This window comes from Olea europaea, unplaced genomic scaffold (assembly GCF_002742605.1).
Source record: "Olea europaea var. sylvestris unplaced genomic scaffold, O_europaea_v1 scaffold134, whole genome shotgun sequence".
NCBI classification, from domain to species: Eukaryota; Viridiplantae; Streptophyta; class Magnoliopsida; order Lamiales; family Oleaceae; genus Olea; species Olea europaea.
This window is the reverse complement of record NW_019230887.1, coordinates 458,096-476,928: the sequence shown is the minus strand read 5'-3', so window position 1 is coordinate 476,928 and position 18,833 is coordinate 458,096. Positions and strand designations below refer to the sequence as shown.

General features: G+C 36.0%; 1 protein-coding gene across 2 annotated transcripts; it reads right to left on the bottom strand.

The window, feature by feature from the left end:
* Positions 1–776: 776 nt before the first annotated feature.
* LOC111375128 (lysine-specific demethylase 5A) lies at positions 777–18,367 on the bottom strand. 2 transcript variants are annotated; one of them, XM_022997924.1, is made up of 21 exons: positions 18,097–18,367; positions 16,579–17,957; positions 15,012–15,069; positions 13,572–13,694; positions 12,785–12,842; positions 12,499–12,635; positions 11,633–11,791; positions 11,454–11,540; positions 10,424–10,597; positions 9,334–9,486; positions 9,061–9,252; positions 8,900–8,971; positions 8,241–8,336; positions 3,064–3,150; positions 2,744–2,860; positions 2,437–2,644; positions 2,241–2,305; positions 1,710–1,768; positions 1,483–1,614; positions 1,245–1,404; positions 777–1,169 (listed from the first exon to the last, which is right to left on the bottom strand). In XM_022997924.1, the coding sequence occupies exons 2-21, from the start codon at positions 17,916–17,918 to the stop codon at positions 792–794; spliced, it is 3,855 nt and encodes a 1,284-aa protein (XP_022853692.1). In that variant the 5' UTR covers positions 17,919–17,957; positions 18,097–18,367; the 3' UTR covers positions 777–791. The 2 variants fall into 2 exon arrangements, with proteins under 2 accessions (XP_022853692.1, XP_022853693.1); XM_022997925.1 differs by lacking the exon at positions 777–1,169 and having other exon boundaries at positions 1,483–1,607.
* Between the last annotated feature and the right edge of the window lie 466 nt (positions 18,368–18,833).

The following is an 18,833-nucleotide window of genomic DNA, read 5'->3' as shown; positions in this document are numbered from 1 at the left end:
AAAAAAAAAAAAAGGCTGCTTCTTGGTATGCGTATAGTAAGGACAAGATGAAAAATTATGTTTTTAAGATGAAGACAGTCAAATAAATTTGAACAAGTTTCAGCAAATTCATGTTAAAAAATGTGCCTCTTTAAGAGCCAACAACAATTTCAATCATCCTCACATATAAAAGCCTCGTCTTCTTCACATTATTAGCAGACTAAATTCAAGAAAATGCACTTCGGTGTGCCAATTTATGAAGCCGACCTATCTAAAAAGAACATTAGGTCCGTCACCGTCAAACAGAGTACAAAAATTTCTTCTAAAAAAACTATAAAAATAAATGTAGAAACGAATTTCAAGGTCTGGGACATTACAAAGGACAGATTAACAACGTACACATATTTCCAAAAGAGGAAATTGTACCTTTGAAGTAAAGTAGGAACCAAAAAATCAGCAATTTCTTTAAAAAGAAAATAAAAAGAGACTAATATTGAGAAAACCAAGGAGAAAATTGGCAATTTTGCTTTTACTGCTTACTTAGACTTTCTTTGCCTCTTGTTTATAATCAATCAGACCACTTTTTATCTACAAATTTCATAGAATGCACAAGTACTACCCACTTATCCACCACTCACTTCTATCCATTTATAACTTAGAACGGATTATAAACAACTTTCAAACATGCTTTTAATGTAGCGAACAAATATGCTGGAAGTAAAAGACACTTCAACACAAGTCTCATTAGATAAACAAGAGCTCCATACACCAAGATAATAGGGAGATAAGAAAGAAAGATCATGTTAAATTTATCAATGCATATTCATAATTTTGTAAACAAGACTAATATTCACCTCACAGGTAGGAACAACAGCAGAGAATGAGAGGGTCTTGATGCACCACTGCAGAGTGAAACGAGCATCTTGAAGTTTTGGGATCATGTTGAGCTCAAGACCAAAAGAAAAACCAGCTTCCATGGTGGGCTTTAGTGAAAGAAGACATTTTTGAAATCTGGGAATAAGACAGCTGGTATTCCCATCACCAATACTATCAATCTTCCACAAATTCTCTGCATCCTGCAGTAAAGAGCTGGCATCTTGCTCCCACTCAATGCACTTCTTTAAAACTTCTTCAGCAACTGAACATTCATCCAAATATACCTTCAGCAACTTTGACTCAGCCACCAAATTCTGCAGTATTCCAAAAATTGTCATGCCACGTTCTTTAATCTTACAAATAAATCATCAACAGAACACCATGACAACCTTTAAGGCCTCAACTTTGAGGAGAGAATTTGAGGCTGATATGATGGGTAAATCATGAGACAGAAATGGCTTCAACTTGTCTAACCAAGCCTTGGCCGTTGACACTGCATCCTTGACATGGATAAGAGAAGGTAGAATAATACATATATCCTCAGAAACCCTACAAATGATTCAGATATCAGAATCAGAGCATCAGCACAATACTCAAGTTAAGGTAAGAAAAATACGGATTCAAAACCTTAAAATATCCTCGAATTCAGACATCTGTGCTTTACTAGCAAGAGCATGCTTTGCTTTCTCTTCCCACTGCAAGGCAACTGCATGTCTTCTAGATATATCAACAAATAGCTTCTCCTTTTCAATCTGTAGTCTATGTGGCATGCAAAGTTTGAAACTTAATAGTAATGTATTGCATTTTTACAAGATATAAATAGTAAAATGTAAAACAAATGAAAGAGATCATACGCGTTTGCCTCCATTATCAGTTGCTGGATGAAGTCCATTGACATTCCACAGTCAAGTGCCTGCAATAATAATTCATTTTTAACTATATGCCTGCATAACATATATCAAAATAATATATGCAGAGCCTTCCATCCTATATTAAGTTCAATTTGTTCCATCAAGATTTCCCAACTAATTTATCCTTGAAAAAATGTTTATTTCCGAATCATCCTTCTGTTCCATGTTAAAAACAGAACTCATGAAGTCAAGTCCCATCAGATTTAAATTCAAACTGAAGGTTTATAAAAGACACCATAGAAATCAAAGTTTGTCATTTCTTTAAACATTCCCTCATGAAACATGGCATGCAACACAGACATATTGAGTGTACAGAATGCGAATTACAAATCACAGCATACAAGTGAATGTAGCAGTTGGTTTACTAATATTTGAAGCAATAGCAAATCAAAAATTAAAGGCCCAACAAAAGGTACAACATAACAATCATTGGAACAAGTTCATGTCCAAAAGCAATATTCTGCATTTAGTTACCTTTAAAGCTTTAACCCGGCAACAAGCTTTCTTAAGCTCAATCTCAACGCAAGGCAACTCATCAGCTACATTTAAATTGGAAAGGACAAACAGATGACACCACTAGATAAAATGAAATAAAATTCTATAATGCAACAAGACTAAGTTGAAAAAACCTTTATAATAAGAAAAGAACAAAGAGAATAGGTATGCTTACCCTGAATTTTCATTGATAAACCATCCCTATGAATTTGGGTTAACTCATCAACGACATTTTCTTGATCCTCTCTTTCATGAACATTCACAAGAACATGATTAACACGGGATACCCATGATATGGCATCACTATAGTATTGTTTTAGAAGGTTTAGTTCTTGAATATTAACAGTAAAACCATCCCATTCTTTGAGAAACAGATCAACATTCTGCACAAAAAAATAAAAATAAAAATATATGTAGTTCTTAAAGTAAGTTTCATTTACAATGTCCTTAATTGAAAGATATTTATATCTGCTACACACAACCTTTAGGCTGATGGAATCTTTCAACATCTCATTGCATTGAGACCAGCAAGATTTAGCTTGCCTTGTCAAATCAGAAAGCAATCCAGCCTCAGGAAGCTGAAGTTTTAGTTCTAAAATCTGGAAAATATAACCAAGAAAGAGTTAAATTGAATTTTCTAACAGAAAAATACAATAACAAGAGCAGTTGTGTGGGTGTGGGTGTGAGTGAGAGACAGAGAATCAATTGATCAGACAGAAAAAGATTATGTGACATCATAAGGTTATGCTAAATGGATGGCATATGTCTTTGAAACTTCAGGAGAAAGAAGGTTTTAAATTACCTCAGCCTCCAGCTTGTAAATTAAATCTACCTCAACTGCACCAGGAGATTTCTCGGAGATGCAATTTCTTACACTATCCACCCAAACCTGTACAACCTCAGCGGTAGCAAAAAAATAGGACATGCATCAGAAAGCCAAAAGGAGAAGAAACAGAATGCGCTCACTAAAATGCAGAAGGAAGAAAACACTCCATTTTCATATCTAAAAAATTTTGAAGATGCATCCATAAAATGGGTATTGGTAAGTGTAATTTTCTTTTAAAATTATTCTAGTAATTTACTTATACAATGGTTAGTTTAGTCTTCATTTCTCTATTGAGTTCTCTGTGGTGGACTTGAGCTTTTACAAAGAACGAGAAGTCGAGGATTAAAATATGGAAGCACAAGGTAATTTGAAGCTTGGATGTAGGTGCGAGATGTTGGAGGATCGAAATGGGGAGAAAGATGAGCCTTGAAAAAAAGATTCGGTACAAAAAAGGAGACCAAGAATCTGATGGATGTCAAACTTTTGGAGGCCACCAGGAAGAACCCAAATATTAAGGCACCTTCCGACCTCATTCTGGCGGCTGCAAGAATTTTGGCAGCCTCCAAAATGGCCATGCTAGAACTTTTTCAAAATAATGGCAATTTCAGTATTTGTCTTGCCCAAGAATGTCAAGGGCATTAAATGGCACATTTTTCGAGGGCTGCAAAGGAAAAAGTACAAAAACAACTTTTTGGAGAATTGGAGGGAGAAATTCGTGAAAATTTATTGGTGGCTCAAAAGTCATGATGCACCAACACAGACACAAGTGTTGACATGACATGAGTCCAACACCATGACACATGATTTTTATTAAAAAGTAGTACACAACACGTCGAGGACATATTGAATTTAACAATATCAACTGTTTAATTTTAATGGCTTTTTATTTATTTTTAATTATTGTTTCATATATTTCCCTCAACGCGCCACAGCCACTACTTTGACTTCTTTTATGCAATTATGAACTCCACGGAAACTTCTCTTTGGTCATTCCTAGCTTACTTTTGGAATTGGAGACTCGGACTAAAACTTCTCCATAAGACTAGGAACCAAAAACCAGATGGCGAGGAATTAGACCAAGGGGAATTTTATTATTTTATAATGTAAATATAAGTAATGACTTATCAAATTTGCATGGGTAGTTGTGGGCTCCATTTTTCATTTGGAACACATTCGTAATTGTTTATTCTAACTTCTAAGGTAGTGGATCTCATAAAAATTGAGAACCGCCTTTTAGCACTTTTACCATACTATTTGAACTTAGTGATGGGCCCTCCATTCGAATGAAGACACACAATTGCACAATATCCAGGGTTTGGTCATTCATTACAATTGCTACTGGAAGAAGATGAAGTACATAGCAGAGATCTCCACTCCAACGATACTCCAACTCACACCGACGACATTTAAACGACAGATTGACACCGCCGACTAGCAAAAAAGGAGTTTTTTTTTTACTTTCCCTTTAGTTCTCCTCCATTTTCTTCTTTTTGGTCATCTTTGAACACTCCAACCTGTCAAAAATATCGTTCATGTGCATAGGTAAAGTGTCTAAGACGTGCTTAACACTTAAAAAAGAGAGAAAAAATGGACACACCACGTGACATCTCCGACTTGTCAATGTGAGAAACGTGTCAATGCATCATAGCTCAAAAGGAGGGAGAACAAAAAGGAAAAATGCAAGAGGAACCCTGATTGGAGTTTAGGACGGGAAAAAAGAATATTAAATCTCAATCACTTCGGAGTCGTTTCTTAGGGACAGGGGATTCCAAGCATTCTCTTTAATTTCATGGATCTAATTTACATAATGGGCTAAATTTTACTATGCTAGGATGATGATGTAAATTTTTTTATTTATTTATTTTTTTTTTACGAGTAATTATATAATTTTATTAATCATTAGGATAATACATGGGGGTGTATTATCCAAATAAACAAGAAATAAAAGACATAAAGTTAGGCAACCCTTCTATACAATTAGTGGCCGCAGCATTAAACCAAGTATACTATATCCTATAAAACAATTCTCTAATATGCTCTATTGTTCTTGTTTGGTTTTCAAAACAATGGCTGTTCCTTTCTCTCCACACACACCATACAATGCCTCCCAAAATAAAACTCCACACAAGCCTCCAATCCTTATCTCGAAATTTTATATTCCATGCCCGCAACACGTCTTTTATGCACCTAGGTATCGCCCAATCCAAATGTTGGGAAGCTAAAATACCGTTCCACAGCCATCGAACACCATCACAATGGATGAACAAATGGTCAATGGTTTCCCCATCTCTCTTACACATATAACATCACTCAGTAACACAAAAACCTTTTCTTCGAAGATTGTCTATCGTTAACGCCTGCCCCCTCACAACTGTCCAAAACAAGAAAGCAACATGTGGAGGCAATTTACATTGCCACACCGTCTTCCAAGGAAATGAACTCTCCATCGGGTCAAATATGGTTATAAAATAAGAGCGAACTGAAAAAATACCATCCCGTTCTAACCTCCACCTGCTATGATCACACTCTCCTACCTAAATATGCGCCTCGTGCAAGGAAGTCAAAAACAGTGCATAATCATCCAATTCTCAATCCTGGAGTCCCCTCTCTAAAGCAATATTCTAGCTATAACTTTCATTATGTATGGCTATTACATCATTCACCATAGCGAACGGTTCCAAGGCATTGCATCCCAAAATCTGATATTGTTGTCATTCCCCACCACATATGTCAATTTATCTCAAAATTCATTCCATCCTCGTCGGATATACTTCCACAAACTCAACCCATAAGATCCACGACCCTCGATTGAGCACCAACCCCCTTCCATCACACCATACTTCGCTCCAATGATTTCTCTCCAAAAACTTTCCCTCTCCACTCCAAATCGCCAAAACCACTTGCCCAATAAAGCCTTATTAAACAGAATAAGGCTCTTCAATCCAAGGCCCCCCATTCTTACTGAAGAACAAACCACACCCCAATTAACAAGATAAAATTTTCTCTCTTCCCCTAACCCTGCCCAAAGAAACTCCCTTTGAATCCTCTCTAATCTGTTTGCCACTGTAACAGGAATGGGAAACAGTGATAAAAAATAAGTTGAGAGATTAGAGAGAGTGGATTTTATGAGGGTAAGGCGGCATCCCTTCGAAAAGTACATACGCTTCCACCCCGCTAACCTCTTCTCCATCCTTTCAACAATTCCACTCCAAATATGTTTACATTTAAACTTTACCCCTAAAAGAAGCCCAAGGTATGACATGGGCAACTGCGTAACCTTACAACCCAATATATCTTATTTTAGATGCTAAATATTTGATTGGTGCTTGATTGCTTATTATTGTGTTAATTGTTTTTATATTATTTGGTCAATTTCACGATAAGTCTGAGAATCACATTAAGATCGAGAGATGGAATTTGCGTTTAGCTCTTTTAACAAATAACATAGATTTCGATAATGAATAGAAATATGACAAAATATGTCAATTCAATTGTTACTAAATTTAGGACTGTTTATATGTATATCTTTACAACTGGTGAAGCAAAACTAGGGAAGAATCAAACTAAACTGGGAAAGAATCAAATCAGGAGATCTCCTAATCTTAGGAGACAAATCAGAACTAATTCCCAAATTTTGGAAATACAATAGAAGTAAAAATTCCTATATTACAGCACATGCATATCTTTCCACAAAATATATAGCTCTGGTCTATGCGATCATTGAATGGTGCTTTAATGTGCTTAATGGGGTATTTTTTGTTTGCAAATTCTCAAGGAGATAGGGAATGCATACATTATAATAAGTTTGACTTTACTTGAGAAAGATTGTCAAATAATGAAGGGGCGCCGATCGTCCACACAATCCAGACTAGAACTTGATTAGAAAGTAAATAACTAGGTGGGTCAAAATGCTAGTACTTTTTCAGACTCACATTTTAAGTTAATTTAGCCATGGTCTTGATTGCTTTAATTTTATTTGTTGCTTGTCAATTAATGACTTAGTTAAATGATCAAATCAATTTTTGCGTGTGCCTTAGAAATTCAATTGACTAATATTCAATTACTTAAATAGAAGTAGACCAATACTCACGGGATTCGACGCTTCTCATCACTTTATTATTTGATCATCACGACCGATGCACTTGCGGTATTACACCATCAAACAGGTATTTCAGAAACTTATATGTCCTAAAAGACCACAAAATCGTAGTAGATTCATACTCGCATTCCCGGCTAAATTACCTCATTTAGTTTAAGAAAGCAGCACAATAAATTCCTTTATCCTCTGATACTCGGACTCTTCGAAATGGTTGCAGTATCCATATCGAATACGACACGACATGGGTATGGGTATGGGATGCGTTGGATCCTCCAAGTTTCAACCGACCACTTCGCCGTTTTTTGCTTCTTTCTTTTTTCTTTTTTTTTTCTCTCATTTTCTACTCTCTATAAACCTAGCGCCACCTCCGAGAGGGGAGAGAAAGGTGACGGCGCTAGGTTTTCCCTTCTTCTTTCCTTTTTTCCCCTTTTCTATTCTCCGTTTTTTCCTTCTTTCCCTCTCTGTATCTGTGGTTTAGGGTTTTGTTTATATAAAATGAAAATGGGTTTCATACAATACTACTTAGTGCTCCATTAAATCCAAATTGCAATCAAATTCCTCATTTTCTATTTTATATAACATTTAGTATTTAACTTCTCATAATTGAAAACTAAACTCCAAAATTCTAATTTATTTGTCTTAACCCCTTATTTAATACTATTTCCTTCTTTGTGAACAATTGATTCTGGTCTATTCAAAATAACATCTTGAGTTAGTGAAAAAATTGAGGTTTCAAAGACGTACCCACGTACCCGTGTCCAAAATTTAGACCCTTTTTAGTCATATTCCCGTATCCTACATTTTAAAAAATAAAAGAACCGACACTTATATACGTACCCGTACCCGAGTCCGAGCATCATAGCCTTTATCTCAAAAACGGTACTTATTAATTCAAATCCCATTAAGATCAGAAATACAACTGCTAAATTGTAGTGACTGAAAAACAATAAAAATTGCCACTCAAGTAGTCCAAGTTTATCAGAAGCCACAACATATAGAGAATAAATCTCCTAGAGATTGTCACCATATAAAAGTAAGTACGGATAAAATATACCTTCACAGCTGACAGCTTGCGTCCTAGTTTCTCACTTTCATCCACATAGATTGGTGAATCAAGAGCCTTAGAATATAAGACCTCCCAACCAGCTACCTGAATTGCAATTAGCAAAAGTAAAACTTCAAAAAGATTAATCTAATAAATAAAATAAATTTCTTAGAAAATCCAGGTAGTTTTGTTTCTCTGTGGACAGTTCACTTGAGAAAAATTATGTGTGAGGGTGAGAGGAAAGCAGAAAAGAGAGAGGCGTGGGTGTACACAGAAAGAGGGAGAGGGAAAAAGATAGCAGCGTGCATCTTGTGGGTGTTAAGATGGAAACAGAAAGAGGGAGGGATTCAAACCAGAAAATCATATATATCCATGACCCAGAAGATTAGACCCATGCTAGGTAAAGATTCTTTGAAACTATTTTTCCCCCAAACTCAATTTTGACCACACATTCTCTCAATAAAACAATTTTACATGTGAACTCATTACTTTTCTTTACTTTTTAACCCCACCAAAAAAAAAAAAAGAAGAAGAAGAAGAAGAAGAATTTTACTTTCCCAAAATCTATTCTCAAAAATATACATCAAATAGGCACTAGGTTTTCCCAAACGTCCGTGTCATATCATAAATAAATATAATTGAGGCACTGAAGGAAAGATCAAGCTTACAGATATCTCTGAGCTCACTGATAGAGCAGAATTAATTTCCTCAATCAGCTTACTAGCTTCTTGGTGATATTCCTGCATGTGCATTCACACACAAATGTCAATCACAGATCCAGAGTCCACAACACAGGCAGGAAGACCACAGCCAGTGAAATGAGTTCGACCTTCAACTGAAGATGGCTGGGCTCATTGCAAGGAACATTGCCTAACTTCAGCAACTCCTTAACATGTTCCATCCGCACTCTCTCTGTGTCATGGTTCCGATTGCATGACCACAATTTCACCTTAGAAAGGCAATCTCTTACAGCTTCTACCCAATTTTGAGCTTCAATTATGTTCTTTGCCATGTCCCGCACCTACAGGCCATGTAAAGTAAAAGCATCTTCAATTGCAAGAATCCTCAATCTCCAGAGTTCAGATCGAAAATTAGAGCTTACGTGATCCATTTCAGAACCAGCCCAAAGAAATTGTTCAGCTTCCTTCAGTGCACTTGCATAAGCATCCTTGTCGTACGAATTCTTGAGAACCTCATGTGACCTTAGAAGCCATTCTTCGGCAAGCTGCAGATGCGTAACATGACCACCTTTTGCCTAAACATGGATAAAGTCAAAGGGCATGCTTTCAAATAATACTGCAAGTATAATACAGATAAATTTCAAAATACATTGTTAGAAAAGGTACAGACCTTTACCATCACAGTAGGTTTTAATAAGTTTCTTCCAGAAGCATACAAATATGTCTCATAAATAATACAAGCATGAACAGTTTGCCCTTGGTGGCAAACAATCATATTTCGATTAGTGGTTCAGTGATTAAACATTTTAAATAAACTAATCTAACGAAAACCTGCCCCAAATGCAGAAGATTAAACATCTAAAGAAATTTTCAGACTATTTTACATTCCTTTGCTATAATGCAATGATAGTTCCTCTTCTCCTGGTCTAGTGGCTCAGGTCGGGTGTGCCCTTGATTCTATTCTTTTTTGTTTGTGACGAACGTACTTAGACACAAGATCTTTCCATCACACAATCCCAAGTCTAACTGTTATTACTTATATCCAAAATCTAGTGTCAACGTTGTAATATAATCATTTATCTACCTTTTCACATCTATATCACTAGTAACTTATCAGTTTTGCGACAAAAGTAGAGAAAATCACTAAAAGTGCAGGCTAATTACAAGATTTTGATATTAAGAGCTTAATTGACGTAAAACTTATTTCATGATTTCCAGAACCATTTAATCCATGACAGAAATATGTTCGCTGTCCAAAACAGAAAGTAGGTGCATATAAGAACAGTCAGAATAATAGAGGAGGCAAGAATTATACAAATCACAAATATACAGAATACAATTTGTATAAAGAAGAGGCAGTTACTTTCTTTCACTAACCACAGTGGAATGGAGCAAGAACAATTTTTATATTCTAGCCATGAAGCAGCACAAATAAGCTTAGAAGACTCAACAAAACAATTAGAGTTTGCAAGCGGAATAAGTAGGTTCATCACACAAGAAGGTATGCCCAACCTTTTTCGCCAAAGTTACTGTTTTTTCCCAGCACAGAACGCTTTGTGAATCTCCACTTGTCTCTTCAGAATTAGTTTTATCAGTTCTAAGCACCAAATCATTCAATTCTTTCAGCGTATGACGATAAAATAGGCAAAGTTTGTTAGGCTTGCATTCACAAAGGCGGTCCCAATGCTGCATGAAAGAAGGAACATGAGATCCATTGATGGATGTTCAAACAACACCTTATTATTTCTCAATTTCATATTTTTAAAAAAGACCAGCACCAATATGAAGTTAAATAAAATTATCAACTGCCTAAAGCAGATGGTTAACAAAATCAGCCGGTAGAATACCAAACAGAAATTAAATGGCTCAAATATGAAAATTGAAGAAAGCTACAGGCTTAGAACTCATCAATAAGATTATAAAGAAAAATCAGAAGGGCCAGAAATTGCCCTCCATGACCCATCCCGCCCTGAAAACAAATCCAATTGAATGAAAACCCCTTGCATTTTAGACATTTTTCTTTGACTTTCTTCTTTCTTTCTTAAACCCAGAGTCTTTACTTGATCCAGGATGTGTGATGTATATGCCATTCCGAAGTGATCTATTAATCCACTAATAAGTCGTTTCATGGCAGTTCCATCTATCACTTTATTGTGAAATACCAGATTGGCCGTTCTACCATAAGTACCTCCATATTCTGCTAAGAGCTTAAAATACAAGTTACGGAAATAGGAGAAAGGAGAATTCATTTATGTGGCAAAACTTCTATATAACACATATGCACATGCATACATACAAATTTATATGCAGGGAGAGGGATATATTTCCAAGTATACTGTATATATAACCGGGTTGAGTTTGCAGTGAGTTGACCACAACCTACTTCCTTTAGAAACTATATCCGACAACCCCCTCTGCGAACTCACTTGTTAATGCAAAGTGTTTGGGGCTGGTACCTTCTTAACCCACTACGATTGCCATCCCCTACCTGAAATATCTGAAAGTATCATAATAAATTCATCTGCATTATCAATTCACTCACCTCCAGGCAAACAGATGCTGGTGGTCTACAGTTGCAAGCAACAGCAGATAGATATAATGATTGTTGGCAGATGACACATGTAGGATCCTGCATGAGACATAAGATGATATTTCTCAACAGCGCACCAAATCTCATTTTGGTACCATGAGACTGAAGAATAAGAAAATCAACTAAATTACCTCTTCAGTACCCACATACTCAGGCTGCTCTCGAGGTGACATAGGAGAAGATCTAATGATGCCATTTCTCCAAAGCTTCTCTCTCCAAGTTTTCTCTTTATTGTGTATCCTAACCAATTCCTTTTTCAAGTAAGTTGATACTCTGCTATCAAATTCACCCTGCAAAGAAGTATCGCAATAACTCCAAAGCATCAATAGATTCGTACAACGACCAGCAGGATTTTGAATAAATAAAAGGTCAGTGGTGGACAATGGCATGTGATGATGACATCCAGAAAAGAAATGAAAGACCATGAGCAGAATTTCACAACCATGCAGCTATTTTATGGCTTCCATGAGTAGAGGAACTAAAGAGAAAAGGTGGAATAAATGCTCAATAACTGAAGTTTGAGGATTCATGAAGTGGATGAAGAAAACTAAGCTGTCTTCAAGAACAGATAAAATATAGTTTAGGAAGAAATAAAGCTAGAGGCTGAATCTGATACAAAATTTGAGATGAATTGTCATTTTACTATGAAAACAAAGAAAACATCTCTTGCTTTCTCAAACAGCCATCAGCACTACATTTACAGCTCACCATACCGCATATCAAATAACTGTACATATAATAATCACATATTTAGTATAAATAATCATAGTGTAATCCCATACATTACGCAAGGAAATTAAGGGTAAACTATTGTCATGCATTCAACCAGGAGCGACAACTATGAAGCATGAGTATCTTAATTGTTGTAGTTACATTATATCTTCAATGATTGAAGGATTATGCTGTCAATACTCTCATTTCACTATCAAGAAGCTAAAATTGGTAAAAAAAATAAAAACATAAATCTAGATGAAGCAGGCTGAGTGAGAAACTGGACCTTTCCTACTACACACAGAAGCTCATCATGAGAGAGTACAGCAGCTTTGTGATAACGACGGTAAAGCTCTGATCCAAAACCACCATGAGGTAGCCAATCAGCAGGAGCAAAATTGACTGCCTCGGCACAATTCAAACCTGTCATTGCAAAGAGTAATAAAATTTCCAAATAATTATACATTACATGTGATCCATCACAGCACACAGAGATTATGCACTACAGTGCTGTGAGACTGACACACCACACACTTGCAAAGTATGAAAAGAATATAAGCAGTTTTGCGCACCAAAGTTGAAGCCTCCATGATAAGATCGGGGAAAAGTGATGACAAAGTTCCCTGGCTCCTGCCAAGGTAAAACAGTTGGAACGATTATAGAGATATGGAGACAAGATTTACAGCTCAAAGATACAAAAGATCAAGCCGCTGATAGTAAAATATTTCACGCTGCTATAGATGAGAGAGAATCAAATTTTATGGTCAAATAAAAAAGGGACGAGATTTCTAGAATATGCTAAAATGTCAAAAATAATAAAAAATAAATAAATTCAACACGACAATAGCATTAATGTGCATTCATATAATCAAAGACAAAAAGCTTGAAAGGTTTTGACCTAAAGATGTTTGCCTAAGATTAAATGAGCCAAACAGGCTGCGGGTCAGCTGATCAGGGTGAGTATATGAACCAATTAACATTCAAATAATATGAAAATATTCTAGCCACCTAAGCACAGATTGATTCTAACCAAGCAAATCTACAGGTTGGAAGGATTAGCTTAATCATGATTCAGCTTTACTGGCTACTTTATAAGTTTAAGTTCGAAAGAATTGATCATCAGAACAGCAATGAGAAGTTAACAGAGCAATCAACACACGCTAAAACCAGTAGTTAACAGCAGCAAAATTTCCTGCGAACTGAATTTTATAGATGACTCCTCCATTGTTTCAAGTTCTCTAAGATTTGAAGTGTAATATGAAAACGGTAATAGGGAACCAATAAGCTTAGCCATTAATTGGTAAATCTCGCAAAAGACAAAAATACATGTATTTCCAAGTACACAAGATTATGCCATACCTGTATAATGCTGTAAACTGGAACCCTTTTCGCAAGGAGGACAGATGGATTCAGCATTGTGACGAGCTGAAACAATAGATCTGGCTGTGCATCAAACAAATCGGGAAGACTATCTTGCATTACCTGCATAAAGAAAAGAAGGTCAACAGTTTGCTCGAGTCTTGACCAAAGAACCAGAATGGAAAGACCTCACCTTCAAAGTCAAACCAATATTAGAAGTCACTTTTTCTGTTACTTAAAAACCAAAAAAAGAAAGAAAAACTCATCTTCTAACCAAAAAGAATGCAGTTCTTTAATTTACAGAATGAAAGCAAAAAAAAAAAGGACAAAGATAGTTCAAACCAAACAATGAAGAAAAACATTAGGCAAGGACATAGCCGCAGAAGAAACATTACCACCAAAGACATTAAAACAAAGGAATTATGATAAGCATCACCAAGCGAGATATATATTCCCATAAAGAAAGATTTTTTTAAGAGTCTCCACCAGACAGAAAAACTAACATAAAGTATGACAAGTACTTGTACCAAAACCTCAACCAATATCTTTTCCATGCGCAAGCAAAGAGAAACGGACGAATGTGGTTGTATATGCTTTCTATATGTGGAAACAATAGGAACCTCTCGCCTGCCCTGACCTCATTACTAAAATTCATTAGATGAAGCACTGTCATAAGTTCTAAAAAATAAGAAATTGAACACATCCTGCTGAAAAAACTAGTGCTGAAAGGTGGAGGCCTAGGCATGGAGGGGTGAGAAAAAGCCTGGAATAAAAGGTAGGTGTGGAAAAAGGAGGTCAACCATAATTTGATAGCCTAACATGATCCTTCCAATGTTCCTTTTTTTAGGTTAAATAAACTAAATAAATAAAAGGAAGAGTTGTTATATGGAAAATTAGAAAGTAGAAACTGTTTTTAACAAGAAAAAATTATAATTTAAGTATAAATCTCTTTCTAACTTATTAATTGCATGCTACTGGCGATAGACTTATTAGGTTTCAACTTTCAAGGTATGTAACATTTTATTTATTTAATGGTCTTAGAATAATTAAAATAACATCAAAAATAGAAAAATGTCTTATTAAGCCTGGGCACACTTAAAGACTCATAAGGCTTAAGGCTTGACCTTGTGGCCTTGCCACGCCTTGTGCCTTTTAGAACCTTGGCAAAAACCAAGGCATGAATTTCTTAATCACCACTAAACAAAAAATCTAGCAGAACATATACCGACTATTTCATAACTAAACCTCGTCCAGGTCATCTTTTCCACACATAAGCAAAGAGAAAAGGTGTATAAATTTGTATATGCTTTCTATACATCAAGACAAAAGTAAATTCTGGCTGGCACATACCTCATTCTACAGACTAGCTGAAGCAATACATGAAATTATAAATTGGAAGAACAAAGAGATGAGACAAATTATTGTGTAGAACCGAAATACCTTTTCAAAAGCACAGGCATCATTACCAGGGACACTGTACCAGCATTTTGGCTCTCCCCTGAAAGCATGTGTAAAAGATCAATTCAAGAAATAATATGTTCCCACATATTAAACTAACATATCCAAAGCAGACTGACAGAATAAGAATAGAAGAGATGTATCTGAACGTGCACTTGTACGCATGAGAGAGAGATTGACCTCATTACATTTCTGTTCACTGATGAAAAACATAAATGTTCTGTATAAAACGACCTCCAAGACCCCAAACATCAGTATTTTCCAAAACAAGGACATTTATGTTTAGTTAATAGTCTCTGAGATAAGAAACACTATATAATAATAGTTACTGGAAGCAAGTAACCCTTTTATAACTATAATCCAAAGCAACCAAGCGGTTACATTTACTCATTAAAGTGGGTCACAATTTACTAAAATACCACTCAAAGAATGAAAAATTCACTAGTATACAAGAAAGGAGCCAATGTTTGGCCTGCATTTTTTAAAAACTCATCTTTCTTCAAACTCATTTTCAACCACATATTTCATGGGGCCCACAACTTTTATCAACTTTTCTACCATGCATTTAATCAACCTTTACCAAATGTTCTAAAATCTAATTTTTGACAAAACCAAACAGGGGCGAAATAACATTTTCATGCGTCCAGAAGTGAACAAGCATTACAACTAATAAAATAATCATAATTGGGTGTGATTTAATGCTGAAGATAAAGATGAAGATTAAGATTTGAAAAACATTTTTTATGTGACATACTTATTTCTATTGTGAAAGACAGTCTTCGTGTAATAACTGATTAATTTGTGGGAGCCAGAGAAACTTTACCCATGAAGGAAAACTTAGTCAAAGCAAATGCAAGCCCTTAGCTTGCTGATAAGTGCGGCCTTAACTCTCTGCAAAATCTTATGTTTTACGATGTTTTAATGAAATTGAGTCGATGGTGAAAGGAATCAGCCGTGTAAACATGAAAAAGTGGGCATGAATGTAAGTTTGTTAAGTTGAAATTTTGCTAAAAGACATATCAAGTCTCCAAAGAATTTTGAATAAGAATAACCATTACTTTATGAATGCATATGCAAGTAACTCTCTGTACATGATATAGATTAAAAGCAACTAAGGTTTTAAGCATGTATACGATTCCTGAAAATATTTTTGATAGTTGAATATGATACGAAAGACATGTGGTTTTAAGTGACTGAGAAGTAAAATTACTTCAGATCAAAATAAGAAGCAAAGTCACTAAAATATCAGCTTGAGGGTCAAATGTTGCATCATGGCAGAAAATGTATGTCTAGCAATAACACAACTAAGCTGATTCTTCCCATCATTCGGTTGGCATTTCTTTCCTCTCCTTAAGTTTTTAACCAAACAAAATACTTTTGCCATTGGATTCAAATTGAATTCCAAATACACTATGCGTGCAAAAATTTATATATGTTTACATCTCCTTACATCTATTTCAGCAGACATGATATCACATGTTAAATGACTAAGATCATACTTAATATGGTACGAAATTTGTTAATTTAATAGGTTCAGTAGACTGCATACCAGTGAAGATAATTCATAGAGTAAAAGCAGAGGTCCTCAAAGTGCCAGCAAAATGAAGAGAACAGCATCCCAATGTAAAGCCAGGGCACCATAACGCCAGCAATGTTCTGATGCACAGCTCGAAGCATTGAACCTTGTAACCTGGGTAAGTTATTGAGATTCCATGGAGTTGAGCAATACTCATCCCAGATATCATCTTCGACAGAAGAAGGTCTCTGATCAGTTACACGAGGAAATCCACTACCATAAACTGAAGTATCCAAGTCACTACCATACATTACTTCCAACTCGCCAACTGATCCCTCCACAATTTCCCAGAACATTTTTTCTAGTTGAACCCGTGATATACTTGCTGATCCAAACCATTTCTTCTTGACCCGATCAGCCATGCGCTTGAAAGCTTCCAATGAAAATTGCTTACCGGGCACAAAACCAAAGGTATCCTTTTCTGGATTCAAGCACTCAAAACAGTACCAGTTTCCAGGAGGAACCCTCTTCAAAGGTGGTGACAAACAATAGATATGCCAACCTTTGTTACACCTATCACACAACAACATCACTTCTTCATGCAACCCACTTCTGCATCGTTCACATATCTGAGTGGGCTCTTCTTCCTCTAGTTTACATTGTTCGACCCTCTCACCAGCTTTATTCTTTCTCCTTCTCTTGCAGCCAGAAACCTCGACCTCCGGTTCTGATTTCTTGCAACCACTAACCCCCCTCTTGCAACCCTTCTTTCTCTCTCTGTTCAATCGACAAAGATACTCTTCATAATCATACAAATGCTCCAAATACAACTGACACAACACGTGCTTAGCACACTCTGTGATCTTCCTTTGAGGCTGCACAAACCTAAAAACCTCCCCCCACTTCTTCCCTTTAACAACACGATCATAACCTCCAAACCTCTTAACTGCATTAAACAACTTACACAAGTCTAACTCCTCCCCCTCAAACACAAACCTCTTCTTCGCCTTTTTCCCACAATGCTGCTCCAAGAACCGGTTATACTCTAATACAAAAGTCTTCGAATCACAAGAAGCGGAGCGAGCCTGCAATTGGTGAATCGCCTGTGTTTTCGTTGGAAACGTGAACAAATCCAAGTCCAATGCAAAAGGAGGTTTCCAACTTTTTGGAGGCACAATTTTACAAATCCCATACGGCTCAGCTCCGGGCCTGATCTTCTCTATATACTCTAAAGGGTCCTTAAATTCCTCCTCAGTTGGATAGAACGCAGGCCCTGCTGGTATGTTCACTGACCCACATCCACTTGATAAACCCCCACTAGAATTACCTCCTACAACCCCTTTCTCTACTTTTCTTGGCCTCCCTTTCCCCATCAATATATTCTATCTCATCTCACACCATAAAACATCAAACTACATCACAATATCCAACAACATCATGAAACCCAACAAAAATGCATGAATAAATATCCAAAAAAGAACTATCTTGATTATTAATGTAAAGAGTAATTGTAAAGATATCAATAAAATGAATTTAGGGTTTCGAGTGTACCTTGGTGCAAAGTCTTCTTGTCAACTTCTCTCTCTATATATCTACACGTGTATCTATATGTATGTATAGAATAGTTGGGAGTGAGAAAGGACTTTGGGTACGAGGGAAACTGGATTGGATTTCGGGTCAGAAAATGATGAATATTACGAAAATCGTAAAGTGAATCTAAAATGCTAAAATTGTAAGTTTGAAGGTAATTCTCTGCGGTTGAAATCACTAAAGTTTGTTGTTCATTAATAGATACGGCGAATGAAACTCAGATAGGGATTAAAGGGTGTCTCAATGGTACAATAGTACAAAGCACAAAGGGGATCTTTGGCTGCAGAGTATGCACACAAGCGCGTGGTATATAACTTGACCTTTTCCGTGTTGCTCAAGGCAAAACTAGCGATTGAGATATGGAAGTGGTGTCCACGAGGTAAACAGCAGCGTGAGATAGACATGGGTTGGCGTATTTTGGAAACCAATAAAATACAAGTGCAAAAAATATTAACGGAATGGAGACCCACGTTGACTTGGCCAAATCTGATCGTCCTTCTTCTTTCCTTTTCTTCTCTTCTTCTTCTTTTTTTTTTTTTAAAAAATAATACATTTTAAATAATAATTTGATGGAAAATATGATTAAAACAAAAAAAATAGATTTAAATTTAATATTGTTTTGTTAAAAAATGTGTGATTGAAAATAAATTTTAAAAAAAATAAATTTTGAAAAAAATAGGAATCAAACGAGGACTTTA